General features: G+C 41.9%; 2 protein-coding genes across 6 annotated transcripts in view; one reads left to right on the top strand and one right to left on the bottom strand.

Moving 5' to 3' along the window:
* Positions 1–961: 961 nt before the first annotated feature.
* pank1a (pantothenate kinase 1a) lies at positions 962–24,887 on the bottom strand. 2 transcript variants are annotated; one of them, XM_054798379.1, is made up of 8 exons: positions 24,138–24,887; positions 14,058–14,204; positions 13,777–13,982; positions 12,943–13,196; positions 9,675–9,851; positions 8,658–8,781; positions 7,512–7,637; positions 962–7,337 (listed from the first exon to the last, which is right to left on the bottom strand). In XM_054798379.1, exons 1-8 carry the CDS (start codon positions 24,385–24,387, stop codon positions 7,278–7,280), a joined length of 1,344 nt encoding a protein of 447 aa, XP_054654354.1. In that variant the 5' UTR covers positions 24,388–24,887; the 3' UTR covers positions 962–7,277. The 2 variants fall into 2 exon arrangements, with proteins under 2 accessions (XP_054654354.1, XP_054654355.1); XM_054798380.1 differs by lacking the exon at positions 24,138–24,887 and adding an exon at positions 23,598–24,091.
* The window catches only part of nphp1 (nephronophthisis 1), a 36,403-nt gene continuing 14,060 nt past the window's right edge, over positions 3,030–25,372 (top strand). For 3 of the 4 annotated variants that reach the window (XM_054798377.1, XM_054798374.1, XM_054798378.1), the window contains exon 1: positions 3,030–3,194. The gene's annotated coding sequence lies outside the window, so the exon portion shown is untranslated. The remainder of the gene's footprint in view (positions 3,195–25,372) is intronic. The other variant, XM_054798376.1, reaches the window with a different exon arrangement.

The raw sequence follows: 25,372 nt of genomic DNA, 5'->3' as shown, positions 1-25,372 counted from the left end.
TTCGTGTAAACTTCGAGTATCATTGGAGTATCCCATTGCCGGGCCGAGCGTCCCGGTTTTCGCTCATGAAAATATGAGTCACCCTAGTAAAACAAAACACTAATTAAGCTGCATAAATAAAACAAACAAACAAACATATGAAAATAGCCATCAGGTTAAAAGGAAGAAATAAAAAGTAGCTGACAAGCTGAAACAATTACTATAAAAACGTGCCAGCTAGCAGTAGCCCACATGTTGCTGGTAAATAATGTGCTAACTAGCTGTTAGCTCACATGCCTGCTGTGGCCGCTAAATCTTGCTAGCAAGCTGAAGCTAACACAAATCTAAAACTAACATAAACGTAGCAATTAGGTCAGAACAAATAATTAAAACTAGTTACCAAGCTGGTAAATATCTAAAACAGTGGTTCTTAACCTGGGTTCCATCAAACCCTAGGGGTTCGGTGAGTCGGTCCCAGGGGTTGGGCGGAGCCTCCACCACGGAGGTTAAGACTCACCGGACCCATCGTGTCAATTTGTGATGACACGCCGCCGCTTAGCCATCACTGGCTGCAGAAAATCACATTACATTGCTTGCTGATTTCGTTCTTAATATTTTAATCCATACTACGTTGAGCAAAAAGAGAAAGCGGTCGGACGAATATGTACAGCATGGATTCACATGTATCACGGACCGTGATGGCAGTGAGCGTCCTGTCTGTCATTTTGTGCACCAGTAAACAAACATACTGTATACCTATAAACAAAATTTGAAAAAGAATTATATTTTATTTTTCACTAAAGAAGGGTTCGGTGAATGGGCATATGAAATTGATGGGGTTCGGTACCTCCAACAAGGTTAAGAACCTCTGATCTAAAACAAAAACAAAACTAGCTAGCAGGCTAAAGCTAATGTCGAGTTAGTGCCATTTGTTGTGCTGAAAGTCATTTATGTTCATGTAGAAGCATCCTGAACACACAAATCTCATCCAGTTTGTTTTATTCCTTTTTTTTTTTAGAAAAAAAACCCTTCATTTCAATACATACACATTGCACTTGGCAGAGCCTGTTTTCTTACATTTCATTTTTTTAACTTCTTTCTTTTTAACCTTTTCTTCCTTTTTTGGGAGTTAAAAGCAGCAGCAGCAGCAACAACAACCAGCGCAAGCTTTCCCAAACACAGACACTAAAGTTTAGTTTCGACACTTGAAAATAAGTCTTCACAGTCCAGAAAAGTCACGAAAATGAAATTTTAATTGAATATCTTACACCGGAGATCACATGTTTTTTTTAAAATTACAATTCAGGAAACAACCTCACAAAAGATCATCAAATGAGATCAAATCTCCACCAACAAAAGTGTCTACTTTGGGAACATGTTTGGAATTCATCATTCAAACGAGCGACTCAACAGACTGCTTGCTGGTGTAGAATAGATCATTATTACTATTTACAAAATCTCTGTACAATCGACACACACACACAAAAACAATAGCATTCCAGTTAAAAGGCCATCAACAAGGATGTTCTATCACCATTCAAATAAAACCAATGAGGAAAAGGCCTGTAAAACAAACAAAAAGTTGTGCAACACGGGAGGTGAGAAGGTCGCAGTGTGTATTATGTCACCGCTGATACTTGAAATGCGATATCCGCGTTTCACAGTCGCATTTCTGTTTAAAAGAGCACAAAAACATCCCGTCCGCCTTCAATAGTGTTTATAAATACATCAGCAGGACACACGGCTTTCATTGGCGGACCGAGGAACAAGACGACGAGCTTTATGTGGACGATAGCGAGGGATGGTCCCAGCACCTTTGTTAGCATTGATGCTAACTCACAAATCATCACAGACCGGCAACAAAACGCTCTCAAGGTTTCAAAAAATGTTAAAAAGTAGCAAATTGATCAAATAAGTTTGTAAAAAGGTGGCATTAAATTGAATTTGACAAAGTATCAAATGAGTGAGTTGATGTACGAGATGGCATTCGAAGCGATGGTCCCTGCACTTTTGTTAGCATTTTGGCTAACAGGGAAATCACCGAAGACAAAACCAGGTCTTACTGGGTGCTTTTAAAAAGTAGTAAATTCCAAAAATAAGGCCATGTATGACATTGACTTTTAGATGTATTTCGCCAAGATTGTGTCATTTTTATTCTGGTCCCGGCACTTTGCTAGCAAATTGTTAGCATTTTTGCTAATAGAGAAATCATCCAAAGTCCTTACAGTGTGGTTTAAAAGTATTAAATGAAAAATAAAAACAAAGTAACAAAGTATCAAATTGAATTTGACATGGTATCCATAGTGTACGACTCAGGATTCGTAGCAAAATTGTTAGCGCGGCCGCTAACAGAGGAAGTCATCGCAGGCAAGGCAGAAAACAAAATAAATTTCTTCCTTAAACAAGTTCTTATAGTGTTTTAAAAAGTAGTACAGCAGAACCTTGGTTAGCGTCATTAATTTGTTCCAGAAGGCCCGACTCTAACCGAAATGGACGCGTCTTTGATTGAGTTAAGAACACAGTTGGATTCACACAGTGTCTTAACAACACAACAAGACGCGCCCCATATTGTGCGCTAACCGGAGACTACACGCAAACTGAGGCAAAATTGTGGCGCAAATTTTCAACGTTAACCGAAAAACACGGACGCTAACCGAGGTTCCACTGTGCAAGCAAAAAATGAGGCTGTTAGAAGAAATGTAATTGAATTTGACAAAGTATCGAATGAGTTGCCTGTTGTAGTGACGATGTCGCCATCATATTCGATGGTCGTTCATTTAAATTGAACTGTATTTGCCCGAGATTGTGTTGCTCTATTGCTCTTAAAATGACTCCAACCTAACGGAAAAGGTACTCGCTATCGCGGTTCACCTTTTGCGGATTCGCTGTTTGACTGATTTTTTTAGTGCTTCTTTTCTCCTTTTTTTTATTAGTGTATGAACGCTATTACAGGCCGAGCCTGGCCCTTTAAGAAGAATTGCATCGTGGGAAGTTGAGTATCTCTTTCGTCCCTCGCTCGTCTGCGTCCTGATTGGCTGTACACCATTGTCAATCAATCTCCTTGCCGCTAGCTAGCTTGCTTGCTTGCTAGCTTGTTAGGAAATCTTCGGTTCAAAGGAGGACTGTAGCGATGTTTTAACAAGGATACAAAAATGCTACACTACAGCGGAACTGTGCCAGGACGAAAAGGCGCGGTCACAGGAGAAAAAATACCAGTGAGTGACTTTATAATTCCTTGTGTCCTACCTGTAGGTTGATCATTACATTTCAAATGAAGGTTTCAACTTCTTCGACAGTGTTTTAAAAATGAGAGAAATGTGATCAAATGTTAATGCCTGTCTGAGAGAAGCGTATTAAGTGTAAGGTGAGGGGTTTTACAGCCTTAAAATATATATAGTCGTTGTAAAAAATTAAGTTGGCTACTTTGTGGATTTCACTTATTGTGGGCTTTTTTGGGGGGGAACCTATTCCCCGCGATAAACGAGGGAACACTAAATGTAACATAAGGGACCATTTTTAAATGAAAACGCATACAAAGTTTGTCGCTTTGGCTGCTGACATTGTTATGAGTCCCGGTATTTAATGCCAAAAAACCAACACATTATAGTCAAAAATGTTGATGGATTAGGCCCAACATATGAGACCGTCCGGTATATTATCCCTCTGTTGTGGAAATGTGGACACATATATCGCCACAGGTGATTCATTTGCATAAATTTCATCATAACAATACAATTTAAATAACCTTTAAAAACACATCTCACACACGCTCAGCAGCCTCAGTCGTCATATTACCAGGACTTGCACAATCTAATGCGATCCAATACAACAATAAATTAGTAAAAATAAAAGTAAGTATTGTTATTCTTTGTATTGGATCTTATTAGCTGGTGCAGGCGTACCTTGTGAGAGACTTTAACATTTTTGCAGATGTCGTAATAACAATAAATAGTACATAGTGGATTTTAAAAGGGGTGGTTTCAGTTTTAAAATGCTTTAGGGGGGGGGAAGGCCTTTGAGAGAACATGTAAACCACCAAGAACATAAAAAAGGTTTTTATATACAGTATCGTGTAGGTTGTTGAGGCGACACAGCAGAGGGCTTCTGGTAAAAAGACAAAAGTAAAACAAACAACATAGTAACGGAGAAGACACTTTGAGAGGACACGGAGGCATCAAGACAAACAAAAGCGGGCAAGGGTGGCGGTTGGGGGGTGTGAGCACCCTTGCGGGTCAAGGCCGCCCCTCCGCCGAGGCAAAAACCGCACATAAACAACACGTCTAAAAAGCACCAAAGACAAAAGGTTAACGTCACAGCTAGACAGTAGACCGGGATAGACCCGGAAGTTGCGATGCTGTGGAGCGGGCAGGGCGAGGAGTCAAATGGGGGGTGAAAAAGCCACCGAACGGCAGCCCTGAACACGCACACGCTCGGTTGTTGTGGGGGGGGAATACACCGAATCGAGGGCTTTCACAACTGCAGCTTGCTTTCACTGGTCCTAATCAGTTGACAGCTTTGAAAACGTGGTCCGTTTCTCCACTCCTCTTTCCGTTTGAGCCAAAATGAGTACACCAGCAAATAAAGAGGTGCCTTTCATTTTGTGGACAAATTACCCTACACTAAACAGGATGCGCGCTAAACCGAAGGGATGTTCTCCAAGTCAACAGTGTGATTCAGCCTAAGGTTGACCTAGCATGTTGCTGCTGTTAAAATTTATGTTGGGCAAATGTTAAGAGTGCACAGTGGAACCCACGTATTTGATGAAAATTACTGACAAAAATACGTGTCGGTTATTGTACCGTGTGCCTAACAAACTAGTCCGTTTCACCGCGTATCATTCCGCGGAATCAAGTGCCCGAGCAAAGCATCCACACGTTGGTGACTTCGTGACGAATGGAGAGTGGTTGTTTTAGAGCTGGGACACGATAGAGCAGGGGTGTCCAAACTTTCTCCATCGAGGGCCGCATTCTGAAAAATGAAAGGATGCAAAGGCCACTTTGGTATTTTGCAAACCAACACATAGAGATATGCTAAGAAGCTACAGGTATCTGTAGCTCAAGGAAAATTTCAGCTTTTTCAGTATAGGTGAAATGCTACTAAAAATGACGTTTTTTCCCATAATAATGACTTTATTCTTGTAAAATTGTGACTTTTGTGCTTCATTTGATGATGACTTTTATTCTTAATATTTTGACTTTATTCCTGTCAAATTACATCAGTTTTTTCCATTTTGTTTTTTAATATATCCCAACTGTTTCATTTCAGCTTCCCTCTTGTAAATTTTCTTCTTGTAATTTTAACTTTATATCTTTTTTTTTTTTTTTAAGTATTTTTTCTTTATTTCAACATTGTTACTAAAATATATTTTTCTTCATTTTACAAGTTTATTCTCATAAAATTGCAACTTTTTTCTTTTTCGAAAACGATTTTTTTTCTCTTAATATTTTGACTTTACTCTGGTAAAATTTCTTTTCTTTTCCCATTTCTGCTGTTGATTTTTTTTTTTTTTGCAGATATCTCAACTTTCTTCCTGTGTATTTTCTTCTCCTAATATTTTGACTTTATTCCCATGTTTGTCCCAATTTTCCCTCAATTTAAGTTTCTAACTTTATTCATTGTTTTTTACTTTAAAAAAAAACAAAAACTTTTTTTCTTTAATATTTCAACTTCATGCTACTAAAATGATATTTCTTAAATTAATACTTTCACTTTCCCGTTTTTGCTGTTGGTGGTTTTTTTTTTTTTTTTTTTTTTTAGTATTCTTGTTAAATTACATTTTTAGACTTTGCTACGGGCCGATAAAATCACAGCTGCGGGCTGCAAATGGCCCCCGGGGCGCACTTTGGACACCCCTGCTAGAGACAGATTCCAGTCAGGTAATCCTGTCATCACCCTTATTATATGTGTGTGTGGTTTATCTGTTCACAGAACGCAAAAGGAAAGATGAATAACTCTGTATCGTCTCCTTTCTCGCTCCTAATAAGTTGGTTGTTCTCCCCTCTCCTACAAAATACGTTTTTGTTCATATTTATGTGTGTCCGGAACGGTTTCATTAGATTTACATGATTTCCCATGGAAAAAATTGCCTCGGTTTTTGTGCGTGTCGGTTTTCGTCAGGTCCTTTTGGAAGGGATTCATGACAAAAACAAAGGTTCCACTGTACGCTATATGTAAAAAAAAAAAAAAAAAAAAAAAAGTGGATAAAGTGCAAAATGGCGCTTCTTGGAGACACACACTCTGTAGGCGTGCTCGTTAGCGTTAAAGCTACAGACACACAAAACAGTGTGTTCAAATAGTAGGGCTGACTAAAAGCACTTTTAAAACAGTTTAAATTCCAGCAACACCTAGATTTTGGTCCGCACTCTTCCAATACACTACATTGCTGTGGGACCTCTGACACTTAGTGTAACAGGGGATCTTGAATTGGACGCCAGCTGACTCCAGTGTGTAGCTCAGAGGTACTGAAGTGAAGAAGTAGGGTGTAGAGGCGATGGCACAAAGTGTGACAAAAGGCGCCTGTTGCATTTTGGATCACGAGGTTAACCGAGGGTTGGCAGATTCATGATCTGCTCACGTGCATCTTGGTCCATGTTCCTTTAAACAGCCTGTAGAACTCTACAGCGACAGTTGAACTCGATCAAGTCCTATTTGTCATACTTGCACTTTACAAGAGGGTGTGGGGTGGGTGTGGGGTCTTGGTCCGGGGATGGCACCATTCATTCCAGTGTTTTAAGGGGCATTGCGGTGGAGAAGGAAAACAAAACGACAAGGCAGCGAAGAGGTGATGAAGTACAAAAAAATGTGAACGTGAAGCCCGGAAGACAAAGTGTTGGTCCTGTGCAGGCGGTCGGGAAAAGACAAGAACGGAAAGGCCATGTGCAGTTTCCTATTACCCCTGAAGGGAGCAGCGTTGGCGTCTCCTATGGAGGACTGCTGTTTGAGTTCCTGGTGCATGTGAAAATGCACAGTTATTTAAACACACACACAGGTGGCGGCGTCTTGAGGGCGTGCTGCTACAGTAGCTCGTCACACATTGTTAAAAACACATTCTGTTCCAGGGAGGCTTACCAGGCAAGGACAGAGTTAATTAGCATAAATTAGTGATTAGAATATTCGAACCTCTACTACCAAGTGGGAATATTAGCGTTTTTGCTATTTACACACGATCCCAATGGCTTTTCCCACTTTCCAAGTGTGTCTTGGTAGTTCCTTTAGCAGCCGCTCAGATTGAGCGGCGGCAGCAGCATCGAGAGTTGATGACATCACAGCGTTGAGGGAGGGGGTGACATACGGATGACTCACGGGTCCTCTGTCGTCTTGAGCAGCTCCATCAATGCACCCACGGCTCCAAAGTAACCCTGAGGAGACGCACACACACAGAAACGTGAACACCCCTACTCCTGAAAATGAAAGATGATAAAACTTTGAGGACATCCATATGCATATATGCTGGTATGTCTTACACACCCACAGGGGTACCCGAGTGCATTTAAAATCCCAATACGGTGCGGATGTCATGGCGGCGGGCTTACCTCATGCTCCAGGAAGAGCGCTCGTAGTTGTCCCTTGGACCAGAAGTCCATGGCGTAGGCCAGCAGTTTGGTGGACACGGTGTTGATACGTAGGAAGTTGCCGACAAAAACCACACGTTCAATTTTCTGCCAAGTCAGACAAAAAAAATCGATCAAAACTTGTAAAACAGATTTTTCAGCTGGGAATCGTGTGAGACAATAAGATACGTCGTTTAAAATCGTCACAACATCCTAGCTGTAGATGCACTGCAACACTGCCCCAAAACCACACGGATGTGCTGGAGAGCTAAATGGCGAGCAGACTTGACAGTGATTGGCAAGAAGTTGGCTACTAAACACACTGAGCCAAATTGTGAAGAAAAAGCACCAGACAAACAACATTTTTTAAGCAATTCAGGGGATGTACAAGTACACTCACCAGCCACTCAATTCGGTACATCTGCATATTCTAATGAGATAAAATACAAGAAAATCTGCCTATGCAAATGTAAAATAATAAGAGAGAGATGTATCTAACATGTTGGATTATTTAGGGTCTAACTGGCTTGCTAGATGTCACTTGACTGCTTCAGTATGTAGACTATGCTCATATTTAATCAACCTTAATCAATCAATAGGGTGGACTTCATTTATATGGCGTCTGTTTGGCTTTTATTTAGTATGTTAAATTACTTATGATTGAATTAATTACATAATAAATGAAAAAATACATATATTCTTAGAATATATTGTATGCAGAATGTTCATAATAATAATAATAACGGGTAATATCATAACACAAAAATAAATGGCGATATGTAATTACACCATGAAAAAATGAAATAAAAATATATATAAACAATACAATCATACTGAACAAAAATAACACCTTTGAAGGCATGTCCTGAATTCCAACATCCTGTATTTCTGCGCTGTTGTTGACTGCATCTGCGTGTTTGCTGCAGCTCAGCGTGCCATGATAGCCCTGTACAATGCTGCTTGATCGCCATGCCACAAGGCAACACTGTAAAGAAGCTCATCGCACGCAGAAGGCGGGAAAAAAACTACGCGTTTGCCCGCTGCCGCACGCCTTCACAGCCAACGGCAGTCGGTCGGTTGCTACGTGCAAAAGGGAAACCCTGCACTTTCATAGGCCAACGGGCTTACCTCGTTGACGGCACACATGCGCGCTATGGAGCCGATGTTGTTAGTGATGGTGACCAAGGTGGCACGGGCCAGGTCCTCCTTGCTGATGGTGTCGCGCTTCTCTTTGCTCATCATGTGACCAAAACTGCACAGAAACAAAACGTGGATATTAGACGTAATCAAGAGTAGTTCCTACTGTGTATGTTGTTGTTTTTGACAAAATGGGAGACCACAGGAAGAGATTAGAATGTGGTGATGGTGATAAAAGTGGTTTTTGTTCAACTTTGCTCTATGAATCAACCTTTGAGCTGAGTGTTAACACACCGAAGACAGATTAACAGGCAAAGGTCTTGCGGCGTTTGTGAGGGAATATTGGCGTATGCATGCGCATTAGGGAACGCCTGCACAGTCCAATCACATCCAAGAGGTGGACTGTGCAGTCGGAATACAGTAAATTCACGCTGTTCCGCGTGAGTGGTGAAAATAATGGTTAAAAAGCCCTAAAAATTCCTTATTTTGATTCTCTAAAAAGCTTATGACTCTCACTTATAAACGATTACAGTCATACAGTATACAGTACTTTATACAAAACGTTACACAACGTCTTGTCTAAGCATCTTCCTGCTGCAAATGATGAGTGAATTGACTGGTGAGACAGCGCCCTCTGCTGGTTTCATTACTGCAGCAATTCAAATGAAAACACATTAAAAAAAAGAAATTAAAGCGGAGAAAAGAAATCTGTGACTGTGCAGGGGTGCAAATGGCAAAACACGGATAGGCGTGGATTTCCTGCACAGCACATGGCGCCGTTGTTATTAAACAGCAAAATCTGACCCCCATAAGTTATCTGTATGCTAGCTTGTCTTCCAAAGCACGGCGTGCTGCTGAGGCACATGTTTGCTTACTGACAAACACAATAGGGAATGTCTGCTGGAGAGGAGCCACTCCAGGACAACACATAAATAAAACCTGGGCTTCCTAAGGACACATTTGACATGAAGCATGTGAGCAATACAAGAGGCGCGGCCTTGGCCTCACCTCGACGCCACGGCGGAACCCTGCAGGCCGAAGCGCTCGTAGTCCCCCCCGTAAATGTCCTTCACCAGCTTGTCCACGTTGGTGGAGTCGCCTTTGCTGGCCATCTCCAGAGCCTCCTCGAACGTCTCGCAGCCGGTCAATAGGCAGCAAAGGCCAAGGAATGTACCACCTCCCAGACTGGGGGGGGACAAAGAACAATTATATCATTAAATATGTAGAAAAATATAGATTATTATATACAGTATGCTGAATTAGTATGTATATTTTTTGGAATCTATATAACATAGTATAATAAATAAATGAAAAATATATACATTACATGCAAATACATACATTTTTGGAATTTACACAAAATATAGAATACATTTTAAAATAGACATAAAAATCCAAACAAAAGAACAAATAAATAGTGAAAATAGGGTATTAACTTGAAAAAATAAAATATAATACAGAGAAAAATCTATAATTAACATCTACTTTTCGTAGCGCTAATATTTATCCACTTTGGTTTTCGTGCAGCTATTTTGGCATCAGGAGCTTTCTACTCTGACCATAATTACTTTGAACAATTAGTTTCAATCACAGAAGCCACACAATCAAATTTGACTGTGGCAACTGTGTCAACTTCAATCGGAACTGAATGAATAAAACGCATCACACTTTGTACAGCATTCACGAGTACATCGATAAATGCTCGAATGTGTCTAATAAAACAGCTGTTTACATACTGTCGGTACTCAATAGGCAGCCCGCGGGCCTCAACCCTCCCGCCAAACATCACCCAGATAATGTAAACCATTCAGTCTGCCCAGAGAAGTGCTCATTCATGCAGTACTTTCTCCGCTCTGCAGGCAGAAACAGCGAGGCATACGCGTCCCAGTGATGCAACAGTAGAAGAAGACGGCTGCCATTCAAACAAATATGGCACCATCAATTTGAAAATTGGACTTTTTCCAGTGACTGGACTACAAAATATGAATTTAACGAAAATTAAGTGGGGAAGCCGAAAGAGTCACTTTCAGACGGAACGTCCCAACTTTGCCTGTAGTGCAACGACCCCATCCTCCCTGATTATTGACGGGTGGGGTAGTTCTGGATTTTTACATTTGGACCCATGAAAAACTCTTCTCTTTAGTGGCTTGCTGCAGTACAGTAAAATGAGTCTGTTAACACTGACAAGCCCAAAAAACCCAACATATCCACAGAAATCCTTTTTTACATTTGTAAAATGTTTTGAACGATACCATCTGGCCCTTGGACAAATGTAACTGAGGACCCCTGATGTACTGTAGATTAACAACAGATACACTACAAAAGCTAAACATTTCATGTGTAATAATAATAATAATCACAATCTGTAAAATCTTGTTATCTAATCTAATCTAGTGCTAATGTTACATAAGACCAAATGTATACAAAGAGATGTTACATAAAAACACAAGTATAACCTTTAGCACGTTTTCTTAGGGACTGAAGGTGGACCTCGCAGTATTCTAATCTTAGAATGACTGAAGAAACATGAATAAAATGTAGCTATAGGTGTTCCTAATATTCTGGAAATAGCTCAGGAACAGCAGCATAAATCCCAAACGTTGGACTCTTGCCCCTCGTAGACCAAATAGACGTACAGTGGTATAAAAAAGTATCTGAACCTTTTGGAATTTCTCACATTTCTGCATAAAATCACCATCAAATGTGATCTGATCTTTGTCAAAATCACGCAGATGAAAAAACTGTGTCTGCTTTAACTAAAACCACCCAAACATTTCTAGGTTTTCATATTTTAATGAGAATGGCATGCAAACAATGACAGAAGGGGGAGGAATAAGTAACTGAACCCTCTGGCTAAGGAGACTTAAAGAGCAATTGAAACCAATTTTTACCAAACAATTCAAGTCAGGTGTGTGCCCAATCACTGATGAGTGGTTTAAAGCTGCCCTGCCCACTATAAAACACACAGAATTGGTAAGAATTGTCTTGATGAGAAGCATTGTCTAACGTGCACCATGGCTCGCTCAAAAGAGCTGTCTGAAGACCTGCGATCAAGAATTGTCGATTTGTATAAAGCTGGGAAAGGATACAAAACCATCTCTAAAAGTCTGGATGTTCATCAATCGGCAGTCAGAGAAGTTGTCTACAAATGGAGAGAGTTTGGCACCGTTGCCTCTCTCCCAAGGAGTGGCCGTCCACCAAAGATGACGCCAAGAGTTCAGCGCAGAATCCTCAGAGAGGTAAAAAAGACCCCTAGAGTGTCTGCTAAAGACTTACAGAAATCACTGGCACAGTCCAATACCTCTGTGCACACATCAACTATATGTAAAACAATGGCCAAGAATGGTGTTCATGGGAGGACTCCACGGATGAAGCCACTGCTGTCTAAAAAAACATTGTTGCTCGTTTAATGTTCGCAAAAAGGCACTTGGACACTCCACAGAAGTTTTGGCAAAATATTTTGTGGATTGATGAAACCAAAGTTGAATTGTTTGGGAGGAACACACAACGTCATGTGTGGAGGAAAAATGGAACAGCTCACCAACATCAACACCTCATCCCCACCATGAAGCATGGTGGAGGGTGCATCATGGTTAGGGGCTGTTTTACTGCCTCAGGGCCTGGACAACTTGCAATCATTCATGGAAAAATGAATTCAAAAGTTTATCAGGATGTTTTGCAGGAAAACCTGAGGCCGTCTGTCAGACAGTGGAAGCTAAAAAGACGATGGATTCTGCAACAAGACAATGATCCAAAACACAGAAGTAAATCAACTTCAGAATCGTTTCAGAAGAACAAAATACACGTTCTGGAGTGGCCAAGTCAAAGTCCACACTTGAACCCCATTGAGATGCTGTGGCATGACCTCAAGACAGCGATTCATGCCAGACATCCCAGGAATCTGACTGAACTACAGCAGTTTTGTAGAAAAGAATGGGCCAAGGTTAGTCTTGATCGATGTGCCAGACTGATCTGCAGCTACAGGAAGTGTCTGGTTGAAGTTATGCTGCCAAAGGGGGGGCCACAAAATATTAAATGTGAGGGTTCAGTTACTTATTCCTCCCCCTTCTGTCATTGTTTGCATGCCATTCTCATTAAAATATGAAAACCTAGAAATGTTTGGGTGGTTTTAGTTAAAGCAGACACAGTTTTTTCATCTGTGTGATTTTGACAAAGATCAGATCACATTTGATGGTGATTTTATGCAGAAATGTGAGAAATTCCAAAAGGTTCAGATACTTTTTCATACCACTGTATAGTGTGTGTGTCCGCTCACCTGGTGCCGGTCACCCGCTTGTAGTTGTCTTCGGAGTACACAGCCAGGATGGACACCCCGGAGCCGATGTTGACCAGCAGCATGGGGAAGGGGTTGTCCAGCGTGCACGGCTGCTTGACGCAGCTCTGCGTGTCCGAGGGGTTCTGGAAGTAGTAGCACTCCGGGTGGCCGTTGAAGCCCACCCGGTCGACGAACAGCAGGCCCCGGATCAGGCAGTCCAGCTCGTCCAGCTTCAGCAGCTCCAGCTCGGCCATCTGAGAGACCGGAGCAATTTCAGTGCCACCACGAGAATGACCAACCACGGTGACAACGTCTTCAAGCAATTGAGGGAACATGGAGTGCACGACTTGGCTGTAACCAGCAACCTAACAAAAGCAAGGCTTTTCAAAAAGTGGCACCTTGAGCACCTTAGAGAACAGAACACGGTTGGGGGCCCCCCCCCCCTTCTTTCTCAAAAACCTGATTTTCTAGTTTAGTAGGTCACTGTAGGAACAAAAAAAAAAATTGGTTCATTTTGCCCTTCATGTCACTGGAAGTTAGCTCAGCTGGTGTTTTTTTGACAATTTTCTTTATTTCTGTCAAGCTGTTGCGCCTCCTCTGAAGCCTTTTGCCGCCCTCCTAAAGGAGGCCTGCCTCACAGTTTGAAAAACCCCCGGACTAAAGAAGAACAACATGCCGATGGGGAGTTCTGGCCAGCATTATTCTGCTCAGCACCACACTGGCATGGAAAAAGGAGTTCAGAATGTTCAGAGAAATTCCATTAGAAAACAACATTCACAAAAGGCACTGAACAGGACGTCGGGGTAGTATTTCAAGGGGAGCTGAGTGACTCACGGTGCGGAAGTCGTTCTCAAACTTGTACGCTCCGCCGCCGGTTGCACAGAGTGTGGTGTGCAGGCTGGAGAAGTTCTTGTCGTGGCCCATCTGGATGAAGCGGGGCATTGCCTGCGTGGGGAAGCGGATGAAGTGCAGGTTTCCCGTGCGGCCGCACATGGTCAGGTTCCTCAGCTCCAGGTGGACGTCGCGCACGCCGGTCTTACCTGCAAAGAGCACGGCGTCTTTAGACCGCTAAACACGTGCAAACATCTACCAAGTGAGTGCTTGTGTGTCTTCACCATAGGCCACGTTTGAGGTGAGGTAGCGGCGGATGGATTTGAGGTTTTCCACTTCCTCCTGCTCTTCTTCTGCCGTTATATCGACCGGCTCGAAATACACCAGCTTGACCAGCGTGCCTCCTATGTCCATCCCAAACCAGGGGAACGCTGGGGGAGGAGGACAAGCGGTTGATGAGGGGACATTTTCTTTTTAACCACAATAAGAGTGTCAGATGACATGTGAGGTGCAAGAGGAGCTCAGGGTGGAAACCTGCCTGCTAGGTTGGCACAATAGCGACAACATGAAGTGCTGCAGGGGAGCTGTGCTTGCCAAAGAAAGATTTAACGCTTCGTTTTATTTTACTGTTTTCATTTTAGCAATATCCGTTCACCCATGTCAACATTTACATTGCAACAATGTGGCTGTCTGGCTTATTAGTGCAATAAATGGCAATAAATGTGGGTAACAACAACTAAACGCTAACAACAAACACGTAACTTTAGTACAAGGTGCCCGCAAGGCATGCTGGTTACTCCAGTGGCAACTCGACTGAAATATCATTTCCGGCTTTCGGATGTGTGTGCACACAGTGTAGTTGGCTCTGTGTAGCTGTTGTATTGTTCTCTTTCTCTAGACTCTTATTAATCTACAGTAATCCCCAGTTTAGCTCAGTTAATTGGACCCGAGCGTGATAAGTGAATTTCGCTAAGTAGGGTTCCTTATTTATAAATGGGATATTTTCGCAGCATAGAAAACCTGTTTACGACGTTCTAAATACGGGTTTGAACATTATTAGAGCCCTCTAGACATGACATTACAGACCTATAGTCACCTTTACACTTGTATTACACAATACCATTGACATTGTATTAGTAGAAAATAAGACATAATAGACATAAATAAGACATAACAGACTCACATGTTAGTATCCGGAGAGTTTTTTTTCCTGGACCGCTTACTTCCTGTGGTGGCTATTGTCTCATCAGTGTAACATTACTGACACCTAGTGACCAGTGTAGAATACTACATATCACATATTTTAATGCGTCTTTTGAATGCCTTGTATTTGTATTTTTGTTCATTTAGCCATTTTATTGCTTGAAAATGCTTCATTTAGGCTAAGAATACTGAAACATTTGCTTAAATGTACATATATTTTGCCTAATAATATGCCGTAGGCAACCACAAACAGTGATAATTTCATGAATTTATTTAGACAAACCATGCAACAGTGAAGCCGCGATGTGGCGAGGGACGACTGCACTTAATAATTTACTGTTCATAGCTGGCTACTCTCCGCTGTAACGCAGTTTCAGTGAGACTTATTCTTCTGTTGTTTCGCTACTTTACATTCAAGCTAGCCCAGCGGTTAGCATGGCATCTGTCTCCACCTGCTCTCCCTTGCTCGGTGAATCGCATGCTTAGTTGGCTATTATTCGTCCTCCGGTGATAATGATACTTGTAAGAAACGTAGTTTATTTTTCCGCCAGGGAGGTGGGGATTTGTAACTTAGAGGAGCGACTCTGCACTGTGGAAGCACATACTTTAGCTGTGCTAGCTAGCCACATCTGTCGGGACGCTGACGACGTCAATAACGTTGTGTTCTGTTGCTAAATATCATTTGAAAACATGATAAACGTTGCACATGTCTTATGAAACAAATCAAACAGCTCTGTTTTACCCCCATCATCTCACACACGCGGGGGTGTCATCCTACTTTCATTCATTAAATCGGTCGCTGTCGTCATCATTCATGCTCCTTCTATTGTGTCTGCATTTACTACACCACCAGCAGGGGGCGCCCCCACTGGTTCGCTATTCATTTATTGGCTTGATTTTCCTACTTGGGAACAACATTGATTTTGTTATAGCTTCATTTCTAGTAAAGTGGACACTAACGCTCATGTTAAAATAGTATTGCTTCTATTACAATATGTTGTGATGTTATCCACTAGTATATAGATAACATATCTTAAACATGTCTCGATCAGCAGTTTGTGGGAAGCAGGCCCCTTTCAGCTCCTAGTGCACAAAGCAAGGTCCATAAAGGCATGTTTGAATGAGTTTGGTGCGGAAGAACAAGCACCTCACACACCTGCAACAAGGATGATGGCTTCTTGTGCATCATTATGGAGTATTTTGTGTACCATTTTGAGGGGAAAAAATGAATTTAATAATTTTGGCCAACATAACAATAATACCCATTTTCGGTTCTGTACTCGTGATGTGTTTCGGTGTCTTCTCATCAACCATCCCTTCAACGTCATGTGCGCCTGTGCTGCTCTTTTTAGAAGCCGCGCGGGTGTCAATCAGGTTAGGACAGGACGCCGTGAGCTCGGTGACGCCACGTGCGCTTCGCTTGCCACAGACACGAGCCGATGATGAGGTTACTGCAGGTCGACTGTCCTGTCATTTCTGTGTGCCGTCAACATTGCTGTGTCGTTGTAACACTCGGTGCACCCCCCAAGTGACATGCCGACCAATCAGAGTGCTCGTTTTTTTAGTACAATACGAAGCTCGTTTGTCCGCACACTCCAACATTGTGGAATGGAGCAGACGTGTAACTGCCATCTTGCGGAATTAATAACAAGAACACATCAGGTGGTTGTCTACAGCCACACAGCTGTTAACGCAAATGTTTTTGACACAGGGCTAATTAGAAGCTTGCGGTTAATTGAATAGAGGCGTAGTAAAGATCAGCAAGGGGACAATGTGTACACAGCAAGCATCACTGCACATTACATGTTCCACCTGCTGCTGCTCATGACCCGCTCATTGAGCGAATGGTGTTCCATTTCTCGACATGTGCTTCGCTTCCCTCTCACCCACTGACCTCATCTCGGCTCTGTAAACATGAGCTCAGCCCCCACCCCCCCAAAAAAGACACCTGACGAAAAGATAATACACACAGATGAAAAGGTGCTACGCTGTCTTTGCTACATTGTCAAAAACATTGATTTCCATTACAAACCACACAGCCAATCAGGATTAGGCTTTAAAAGACATTGAATCCATGACTGCATCTAAAGCACTGGTCAATTATTAATTGATTATATAAAATACAAAAAAAAAAAACCTTTCAAGGCAGCAAGACCTGAGGATCCGAGCAAGTCAATTTTCAACTCCAACCTACTGACTTTAATATCGGCATATGAAAGATGTCTAAAACAAAAGGACCTTCACCTTCCAAGGGCACCTCACTACATTTCAGGTGCTAACTCGTTCAATAAAAACATGTGCTCATCGAGCAACCAAGTTAGAAAATAGATACGCTAACTTTGCCAGCCTGGGGAACCACGCTCCATTCAAGCTCCGATCTGCTAATAAAGCCAAAGCTTTGTGAAATTATTGATATCAACATTTGATCTTTTTTCTTTACATTTTCTATTTTTCCACATTTTTACAGTTTTTTTTTTTTGGTGTTATTTCTACAACAAATCGCAGAACGCAAATGGCCCCCACGGCCACAATCTGGTGAGCAAACTTTTTGAAATGTACTTTGTTAAAAAACACAAAACCTTACTCTCTAACTAGTGTTGGATCCATCAAACTCAATTCTTTAGAATCAAAACTCAACAAACTGACTGATCATGCCTACAGACACACACACACACACACACACACACACACACACACACACACACTGTAAGTGCACTGCCATCTAGCCAAGGGGCAACGTGACAAGCAGGAAGGTTTGTCTTTGGGTTTAAGTCCATGAGGTTAAAGTGTGCAAGTATATGGGAATACTGTAATAACTTACTTGTGTATTATACAGCAGCCCCACCTTACAGTATTCACTGGTCAGCTTGCTAACATTTCTTTTGGCATTTCTCTTTACTTTCCATTGAAATAACCTTTAACCTCAGCTTGAACATAAGCCTGCGTGTGTTGGTTACACAAAATCATCACAGGCATCACAGGTAACCTGCACAAGGAGCGAGAGGCGTGTTTTTCTTCCCAAACAAGCTGAATTATTTATCAGCTCTGCCAGAAAACCTCAGGTGAGGCCCAGCAGCTTGAGAAAAATAACAAAAAAACATGACAAAAAGGAACCAAAAAACATTTTTCAAACCTGCTAATCTATCTTTAAGGGATAGTTTGGATTTTCTCACATGAAGTTGTATGACATCTCCATCAGCAGTGTAGTACATCATCAGTGACTTACAGAATCCCCCCCACTTGTCCTGTGACTCCAGTGCATGTAATTGTAATGGAGCTGAGCCGACATGCCATGGCTGAGATTGAGTGGGGAAAAAAAAGGTTCTCCTCTCATTTCGTCTGGAAGTGCTAAGTGTTTGTCTTCCTTGACCCACTCCCCACCCCCTCTGTTTGAAACACTTAAGTTTAGAATAAGCAAATTGGAGAGGCTAACTGTTTAGCTCAGTAGCTTGCTGTGCTAGCGCCGCCCGTCTGTTATGTCCCCGCAGTGATCCCATAACCTGAACAATGTGATGTAAACAAAGAATAATAGGAGTGTAAAAGCGACTATGGGGGTGTTATTTCATGTCTACAGGGCTGTAATAATGTTAAAACCCGTATTTACAAAGTCATAAACAGCCTTTCTATTCTCTAACTACGAAAGCATTCCTTTTTGTTAATAACATTGACTCACATATCGCGGAAATTCATTTAACACGGTCGGCTCTGGAACCCATAAACCGCGATAATCGAGGGATCATTGTATGCACAAATTATACCACCTGACTGAGTCACAGTCTGTGTTTATTTTTCTGGAAACATGAATAAGGTTTGTTTTATGCTCGGGGAATCCATTGATTGGAGGAATGATGTGCATTTGCACGTAGAGGGAAGCTCGGAGGGGGGGTTTGCCAGCTAGTTTTGGGGTGTGTTCCATCCATGCAGCTATCCACGCATCCCATTCTCAGCTGACATCACCTGTGAAAGTCGTCCACACGCCCCTGCCGCTCATGTACAAAAAGAACCTTTTCTAACTCAGAACAAATATTAAAGATTAAGATCAAGAAAGATGACGATATAAAAATGTTAGAAATCACAACCCTGAAGGGGCAAACATTCCTGGGTTAGGCAGAGTGCGGTGGGGGACGGCTGACTGGCCTTCAACCAAAGATAACATCGCCATAAAGAGGAGGCGTGTGTAATTATAGGAGCCGCACTGTTCCTTTTGTTTGTTTGCAGGCTGAGCACACCTTCCTCTGAGCACCACATTCCAGTCACGGATACTGCATTGTCAACATGTGTCACAACATCAAAAAGTATCATTCATATCTTTGTGCATACTGGAAACTCTCCAACCTCACTCGCAAGGCAAAAAAGCATGATGATAACCGTAGATCTGGAAATAGAACTCATGCGACCTAGGAAAGGGTCTGGCTGCTCAGTACAAAATGAGCAACTTATTTAAATGTCATAGTACGTACAACAATTAGCGCTACCAAGCAGATGCTAGCTACACTCACTAAACGCAACAACGCTTCAACAGTACCCATAAGACACCACAAGGCGACAGTGTCACTCTGTAACTGCATTACTGTTCCCGTTCCACTACATGTCGGAGCAGTAGAGTGGTTTTACTTTATTTTACTTTCATTACTCGGTGGTTATCGTCTCTTTAAGCTTATTTGACAAAGACATTAGCATTTATTGTTTTAAATGTCATAATCAAATGTATTGCACGATGTGTTGAATAGAGGATATGCATAAATACCTTACACTCCTTACCCTCAGGACCCATTTGGTCCCATTATAGCCATACATTATTGATATACTGCAATCCTGACATATAGTAACGATTTTCCCGTGGATAGCTAATAAAACTAAGCCTCTCCCTTCAAAAGGAAGGGAAAATGGTAATGGTTTAATTCGGTCTCACAACACCCAACAAATTATGAAGTCCCAAAGGAGACTGTACTTCCTGAGAAGACTGAGGAAATTTGGCATGTCCACCAAAATCCTGAGTTGCTTCTACAGATGCACCATCAAAAGTGTCCTTACCGCCTCCATCACTGTTTGGTACGGTAACTGTACAACACGTGATAGGAAGGCACTCCAGCAGGTGATCAAGACCTCACAGAACATTGTTGGGGCAGCCCTCCCCTCACTGCAAGACATTTATAAATCTAGAGTCCTACGCAGAACACACAACCTCATCAAGGACAGCACACATCCACAACACTCATTATTCACACTCCTACCGTCAGGCAGACGCTACAGGAGTTTGAAGTCCAGGACCACAAGGCTGGCAAACAGCTTTTACCCACAGGCCATCAGGCTTCTCAACGAAGCACTCACACACACCGCACGCAACACACGCACACACTCATAAGCACTTTATTTATTTATTTATTTGTATTAATGTCTCTTCTGTTGTTGTTGCTTAATTTATTGGTATTTATGTTTCTTATGTTGTTATTCTTTTTCTTGTGTTTTCTTTCTTTTCTTGGGAGAATGAACAGAATAAGATTTTCATTGCATAGCATAACTGCTGTTTTACTATGCACATGACAATAAAACTCTTGAAACATGAAACATAACACAATTCACAGTTCCGCATGTCCAAAAAGGAGCAGGAAGAAGCGAAGCTTATTTCATCCTAGCCCTCATCTGTTTCACGTCAGTTACAATACACTTGTTCAATGTGCAACCAAATTGATAATAGCTGATAAAATAATTAACTGAGTTACATTTTGACCCACCAGAAATGAAGAGTTAGTAGTCAATGTAAGAGTGGTTAGACATGGCATTGCATGTGCACAGTGGTTCAGGTGTCTTCTTCCCTGTACTTTAGAAACATCAACTGCTTGTGCTGTTTCTTGAAATGGCTCATTTTAGTGCCTTGTTTGAGTTCCTTTCTCAGTCCGTTCCATAACTTGATTCCACGCACAGAAATGCTGAAGGTTGTTAGTGTTGTCCGCGCGTACAAGTGCTGTAGGTTGAATTTTTCCCGAAGATCATATTTCTCCTCTCCTGTTGAGAAGAATTCTTTTACGTTTTCGGGTAACATGTTATTGTTTGCTTTATGCATAATTTTAGCTGTCTGAAAGTTTGTCAGATCAGCAAATTTTAGTACTTGTGATTTTAGGAATAAAGGGTTTGTATGTTCCCTGTAAGCGGCATTATGGATTATCCTAACTGGCCTTTTTTGCAGCACGGTTAGTGAGCGCAGTGTACTTTTATGGTTATTACCCCATATCTCCACACAATAAGTTAGATATGGTAATATCAGTGAACAGTAGAGAGTACGGAGTGATTTTTGGTCTAGAACAAATTTAGCTTTATTCAGTAGGTCTTTGAGGTCTTTCTTGCCACTTTGTTTTATATTTTCAATGTGAGATTTCCAGTTCATATTATTAACGATTACGGCCCCGAGAAATTTATTTGCATTCACGCCGTCAATGTCAACGCCATCAATTTGTATTTGCATATGTGTATCCTCTTTGCACTTACCAAATAGCATTATTTTAGTTTTACTTAGGTTTAGAGATCGAACCATCTTTTTAGTAGAGTTAATTCCTCTGTGATTTTTGTCTATTAGTTCCTGTGTGCCATCTCCAGAGCAGAATGCGGTTTTACTGTCTACACGTAATACCAGTTTCAAGTCCTTCGTGACTTTACAGATGTTGTTTATATAGAAGTTGAACAGTTTTGGTCCCAGTATTGACCCCTGGGGTACACCGCACGATACGTTCAAGCCTGCAGATGTATATTCTCCTAGCTTCACGTATTGCCTCCTGTCTGCTAAGTAGCTTTTAAACCAGTTCAAAGCTAATCCTCTGATTCCATATCTTTCTAATTCTGCGATTAGGATATTGTGATTAATTGTATCGAAGGCTTTTGTCAAATCCATAAATACTGCAGCTGCACACTTTCTACATTGGTAATTCCCTCAGTAATTTCAAAAAAGGCCCTAAGGTGTGACCATATTTATATTTTACTATTTTATTACACATTTAAAAGAGGAACCCTTTTGGGACGTGAGGGTAAAAAGTTCAACAAGGGGCCTTAAACATTGCTCGTACAGTTGATAAAGGCTTTATGATGGTCACAGTTTGACACTGGAACAGTCATTTTACACAATTTCCCGTAGGGCATGCATAGGTGCCTACACTGATTTGGTCCTACTAAATCTAAACCTCTACATTCAAAGTAAAGGTAAAACAGACTTCAGTTCTGACGATATGTATAAATTATATTATTTTTATTACACTTTTACAAGAGGGACCACGTTGGGAAATGAAGATTACAAGTGTAACTTCATTTTAAATGTTGCCTACACAACCGATAAAGGTTTTGTGAACATCACCGTTTGACCCTGGGGCAAAATGAATCAGACTGAAATCAAACAATCTGCTAAAAGTCCCGCTGACTCGCATTTTCCCCCTAAAAACAATCTGAAAAAGATGTGTCGCCCTATATTCTGGCCAACACAATATTTTATAGGTCTTTTTTTTTTTTTTTTTTTTTTTTTACCAAACTTCGAACTGCAAGTGGCTTTTGTACAAACACAAAAGCCAGCTAAAGGTGTTTGCATTACTTGTAGCATTATTCTGCGTATACTTACTCAAAATATTGAATTGCCAGCTCTGCTGGCATGACATAAACGTGCCTGGAATGCCGCCAAAGCCGCAAATGATCTAACGGTGTTACAGCATGTCGCCCTCAAGAAACTTTAATCACAGTCTGAGGTGCGCGCATGTCTCTCTTTACGCATGCTTCAAAATAGCTAGGCAGCATTCATTATACATACAATTCATGCGTTACGCCCAGTTAGCATGCACTATCAAACATTACAGATATACGAGAAATGAAAATGATTATGCGGGAGACAATGCAGCTGAGGTCAAGGCAACATATTAAAAAGGGTTTCAGCAATGGGCACATTTTCAAATTGATCACGAAATAGTAGCTTCACAAACAAAAGTGTAGAAAACACACATTTCTATAGTGGAGTTCTGGAACTGACTTTTGTTTCTCCATAACTAGCTGCAACGAATGAACGGATAACTTTAGTTGTAGATATAGGCATCTTACTGCTGAGTTAAGCAGAATAATAAAGATAAAAGTTGCATTTCCACGTGTCGCTTATCTGTTCACCACTTATGAACTTACAGTACGTGGAGGCAGAACGAATCAGGGGCGGAGCTCAATATCACCTGACCGATGTCATATGACATCTACAAAATGACGTGGGTGACACATGCGATCGACCGATATCTTGCCATCAGCGCAACGGGCACCCCTGCAGTACGGCATATCGTCATTATGTTTCAGTGAGAGCAGAAACTAAAAAGAAAGGAAGCACACACCCATTACCCCCCTGCCCCCCCTCCAAGTTAGGAATGTTGACAGCCTACACTTAACAAGCCTCTAAAACGTGCAACAAATCTCTGTGCAAGCTGCACAATAATGACCTGTTTTGTCACGGTGATGAGACACAACGTGCCTTCTATTTAGCTGAAACGTAACTGAAAAGATTTGAAACCGGTTACTGCTTCAAGGTGTGGTTGGATATGTAAAAACATGAGATAAAGTGTATCAACATGTGAAATATTTGCAGAAATGCCACTAAATAACGCACTTACCAGGTTTCTTTTGATTTCTGAGCTTCATAGTGAGGCAAAATATCAGCAAAAGTACAAAAAAAGAGCGTCCCAGTTTGTGTGTTATCTTTACCAGTCTGCTACTTTTCAATATTCTAAAAGTTTTCAGATGGGAGATTTTTGCACTCACATTGAAGGGTAAATAAAAGGGGCGTGGTCTTGCACTCATTCGCTCGTTGTCCTGGAGACATGAGTCGAGTGCTGATTGGCTGGCTCTAGCCAAGCCCACTTATCAGGAGCTTTTCCACCATGCGTGGTATCGCCCAATCAGAGGGCCAGAAATGCCACCGAGCGCACATATAAAGCCAAAAAATAACTAAGCGAATGGCCAAATGACTACAATCTAGCTAGCAAGATCCACGGCAACGCAGAAATCAATAAATGTATGTTAAATTCAAGCTGTTTTCACTAAATAGGATATAAATTGTTCCTTGCTACATTGTCCCATGTCATTACCGGTGCACGGCAGCCAATACCCCACTCAACAGCAAACACTCCCCCCACAGTGAGGCCCACACTTACGGGGTCTGTGCCGTCTCATGGACTCCGTCCTCCTCCGGAGCCGGCTCCTCTTGGCCGGCGAACCGTTGCACTCAGCGTCCGCCGCGCCGCGGTGGACATGATGGTGGTGGTGGTGGTTGTTCTCCAGTCCGCTCGCCGAAGCTAGCCCGGGATTGCCGCACCCGTTGACGTGCCCGTTGCAGCTCCTCTGACCGGCATGGAAGGGTCCTGACGCCCCCTTCTTGTCCACCATTGACTTGGCTTTATCCATTAGCAGACGAAGCTAATAGCCTAGCTTGTGGTTAGCTCGAGCTGGCTAGGAGGGGGATAAATTAGCCTAGCCGTGCTAATGACAGCTCCGATTCCGCGATTTAGCAAAATGGAACTCCCCGGCCGAGAGTAGCTTTATTGGGGGTGCATTTTTTTTAAAGAAAAAAAAGCTCCAGTGCGATGCTAAGCGTGCAAAAACAAAGCATTTGCTTTGAGGTCACTAGCGGTCATTTAACCCCCACATACATGTAGCGGAGCCTAGCGTCTGCTACGTCACAGCCAGGCCCAGCCAAACCCGTTCACCTCCTCGGACCGGTTCGCTCTCCTCCTCACTCTTCGATGCGGGATTTGCAATTGTACACCAGCTCTCCAACAAACGACATACAGGACGTCATGAAATGAAGGGAATGTTTTTTGCATGCAGCTGCAAGAGGGGGCTTTATTTATTAAGAGCCTGCTGCCCCCCTCCCCTCCGCTCTCCTTTCCTCCTGATGTGCACAAAGCTGCCTGTGAACACACACACACACACACACACACACACACACACACACACACACACACACACACACACACACACACAGCAAAATAAGATATTGATTGTTCATTTAGTTTGATTTAAGTGCAGAGATTGTGCTTTTTTGTAGCAGTATGCTTTGCACAGGTAATAATCACGTTTGATCAAGTCTTTAATGTTAAGCGACAACAGCATATTTATAAGTTAGATTTTAAGTCCTTAATTTGATTAAACAGACATCAAATCCACAATGTCATCTTCGTGGACACGTGCCCCGTGGCATAAATACCGCACTGTATGTGTGCAATGCCACATACATCAAAGACCCATTCATCTTGGAACCGTCATGATCTATGTAGACCTTGTGGATGCAGTGAAAACCCTTCTTTTGGGGAAACATGGCCCATGAGAGGATTAATGGTGTTACATATTAACATGCAAAGTGCATGACAAGACAAAAAGAGACAAAGGT

Source organism: Dunckerocampus dactyliophorus, chromosome 14 (genome assembly GCF_027744805.1).
Source record: "Dunckerocampus dactyliophorus isolate RoL2022-P2 chromosome 14, RoL_Ddac_1.1, whole genome shotgun sequence".
Taxonomy (NCBI): Eukaryota; Metazoa; Chordata; class Actinopteri; order Syngnathiformes; family Syngnathidae; genus Dunckerocampus; species Dunckerocampus dactyliophorus.
The sequence above is the reverse complement of the archived record's forward strand: the minus strand, read 5'-3'. Positions and strand labels throughout refer to the sequence as shown.

Bases quoted from the DNA above. Each gene is read 5' to 3' on its own strand.
- pank1a (XM_054798379.1), bottom strand. From the start codon at position 24,387: ATGGATAAAGCCAAGTCAATGGTGGACAAGAAGGGGGCGTCAGGACCC. The intron at 14,205-24,137 runs GTAAGTGTGGGC...CTCCTCCCCCAG, and splicing joins CATGAGACGGCACAGACCCC to CGTTCCCCTGGTTTGGGATG. The intron at 7,638-8,657 runs GTAAGCCCGTTG...CTGACTTGGCAG, and splicing joins GCATGTGTGCCGTCAACGAG to AAAATTGAACGTGTGGTTTT.